Here is a 2,500-nt window from a genome sequence, read left to right on the forward strand (position 1 = left end):
CAACATCCAAAGGAGTCCAAATAATAATAACAGTAACAACCAGCATAATAATAATAATAATAATAATAATAATAATAATAATAATAATAAGTTTGCTATAGATCGGAAGCAAGGGCCAGTGGAAGGGAGTTCCACCATCCTAAGGAGACCAAATAATAATAATACTGATAATAATAAATAGCAATGATGATGATGATGATAATTATGATGATGATAATAATAATAATAATTGCTAATTTTGCTATAGACTGGAAGCAAGGGCCAGTGGGAGTTCCACCATCCTAAGGAGACCAAATAATAATAATAATACTGATAATAATAAATAGCAATGATTATGATGATAATTATGATGATGATAATAATAATAATAATTGCTAATTTTGCTATAGACTGGAAGCAAGGGCCAGTGGGAGTTCCACCATCCTAAGGAGACCAAATAATAATAATAATACTGATAATAATAAATAGCAATGATGATGATGATAATTATGATGATGATAATAATAATAATAATAATTGCTAATTTTGCTATAGATTGGAAGCAAGGGCCAGTGGAAGGGAGTTCCACCATCCTAAGGAAACCAAATAATAATAATACTGATAATAATAAATAGCAATGATGATGATAATAATAGTTGCTAATTTTGCTATAGATCGGAAGCAAAGGCCAGTGGAAGGGAGTTTACCACCATCTGGAGACCAAATAATAACAATACTGATAATAATAAATAGCAATGATGATGATGATGATAATAATAATAATAATAATATAATAGTAATGTTGTTGCTGGTTTGGTTATAGATCAGAAGCAAGGGCCAGTGGCAGGGAATTCCACCATGTAAACTAGACATACTAATAATAATAATGATGAGGATAATAATAATAGTTGCTAATTTTGCTATAGATCGGAAGGAAGGGCCAGTGGAAGGGAGTTTACCACCATCTGGAGACCAAATAATAACAATACTGATAATAATAAATAGCGATGATGATGATGATGATGATAATCTATATATATAAAAGAGTGATGGCATCAGGGCAGCGGACAAAACAACAAAACTACAGGCCCCCCAACCTCGAAATTTGACAACACAACCCCTCATCCATGCCTCTAGGTTGATACAACAAAAAGAAAAGAAAAATAAAGTCCCAATTACAGGGAGAGGAATAATAGTTTTTATCCAATTGCTGCCAGTTAGAAGGCTAAGCTCCGCCCACTTGGTCTCCTAGCAACCCACTCAGCCCAGTGTTAATAAAAGAATAAAAAATAAAATAAATACAAATAATACAATAAAAATAATTAAAAACACTAAAAAATTAATACAATAAAATACTATTAACAAAATAACTAAAAATAATACAACAAAATAATAAAATATAATAAATAAAAAAGATAAGTTACAATAAAATTAATTAAAAAAAATACAAATAACGTCAAATAAAAATTACACAACAACTTTTAACCAATACCACCACCACTTTGCCACAGCAACGCGTGGCCGGGCACAGCTAGTAATATAATATAATAGTAATGTTGTTGCTGGTTTGGGTCTAGAGTGGAAGCATTGGCCAGTGGCAGGGAGTTCCACCCTCCAACATAGACATAATATTACTATTAATAATAATGATGATGATGATGGTGTTATTACCTGGAGGTTGTTGTCCGGGCTGATCCTGCGCAGGGCCCTCTGGAGCTCCCCGACTTGGGTGGCCAGGCGCAGGCTGTGCTCGTGCTGCTTCTGCTGGGCTTCCCCCAAGAGATCCACCCTGGGAGGGAGGGAGGCAGGAAGGCAGGCCAGGGTCAGGCTCTCTTCCGGAGCCACGGAGACCCTTCCCTGGGGGTCTGCTTCCGGGCCCCACCTGCTCTGGACGGCGCAGAGGCGCTGCTGCGTGTGGTTGAGTTCTGTGGCCTCCTCCCGCCGGTCATGCAGCTGCAACAGGAGACTCTTCCTCTCCTGCAGCAGCGCCCCGTTCACAGAAGACATCTGCAAGGCAGCCGGGCAGGACGTCAGGGCATTGCTATATTATTATTATTATTATTATCATTATTATTATATTTATGGATGCAAGGCATCAGGGCAGGACGTCAGGGCATTGCTATATTATTATTATTATTATTATTATTATTATCATTATCATTATTATTATATTTATGGATGCAAGGCAGCCAGGCAGGACGTCAGGGCATTGCTATATTATTATTATTATTATTATCATTATTATTATATTTATGGATGCAAGGCATCAGGGCAGGACGTCAGGGCATTGCTATATTATTATTATTATTATTATTATTATTATTATTATTATTATTATTATATTTATGGATGCAAGGCATCCGGGCAGGAAGGCAGGGCATTGCTATATTATTATTATTATTATTATTATTATTATTATTATTATTATCATTATTATTATATTTATGGATGCAAGGCATCAGGGCAGGAAGGCAGGGCATTGCTTTATTATTATTATTATTATTATTATTATTATTAATAT

The 2,500-nt window shown here is 35.4% G+C and overlaps 1 protein-coding gene across 3 annotated transcripts in view; it reads right to left on the reverse strand.

Moving 5' to 3' along the window:
- Window positions 1-2,500, reverse strand: part of LOC134294444 (trichohyalin-like) — a 23,126-nt gene that overhangs the window by 2,227 nt on the left and 18,399 nt on the right. For 2 of the 3 annotated variants that reach the window (XM_062965520.1, XM_062965519.1), the window contains one exon: window positions 1,651-1,986. In XM_062965520.1, the coding sequence (XP_062821590.1) occupies window positions 1,651-1,986 (336 nt within the window). The remainder of the gene's footprint in view (window positions 1-1,650; window positions 1,987-2,500) is intronic. The other variant, XM_062965521.1, reaches the window with a different exon arrangement.

The sequence above is a fragment of the Anolis carolinensis genome, unplaced genomic scaffold (genome assembly GCF_035594765.1).
Source record: "Anolis carolinensis isolate JA03-04 unplaced genomic scaffold, rAnoCar3.1.pri scaffold_15, whole genome shotgun sequence".
Classification (NCBI taxonomy): domain Eukaryota; kingdom Metazoa; phylum Chordata; class Lepidosauria; order Squamata; family Dactyloidae; genus Anolis; species Anolis carolinensis.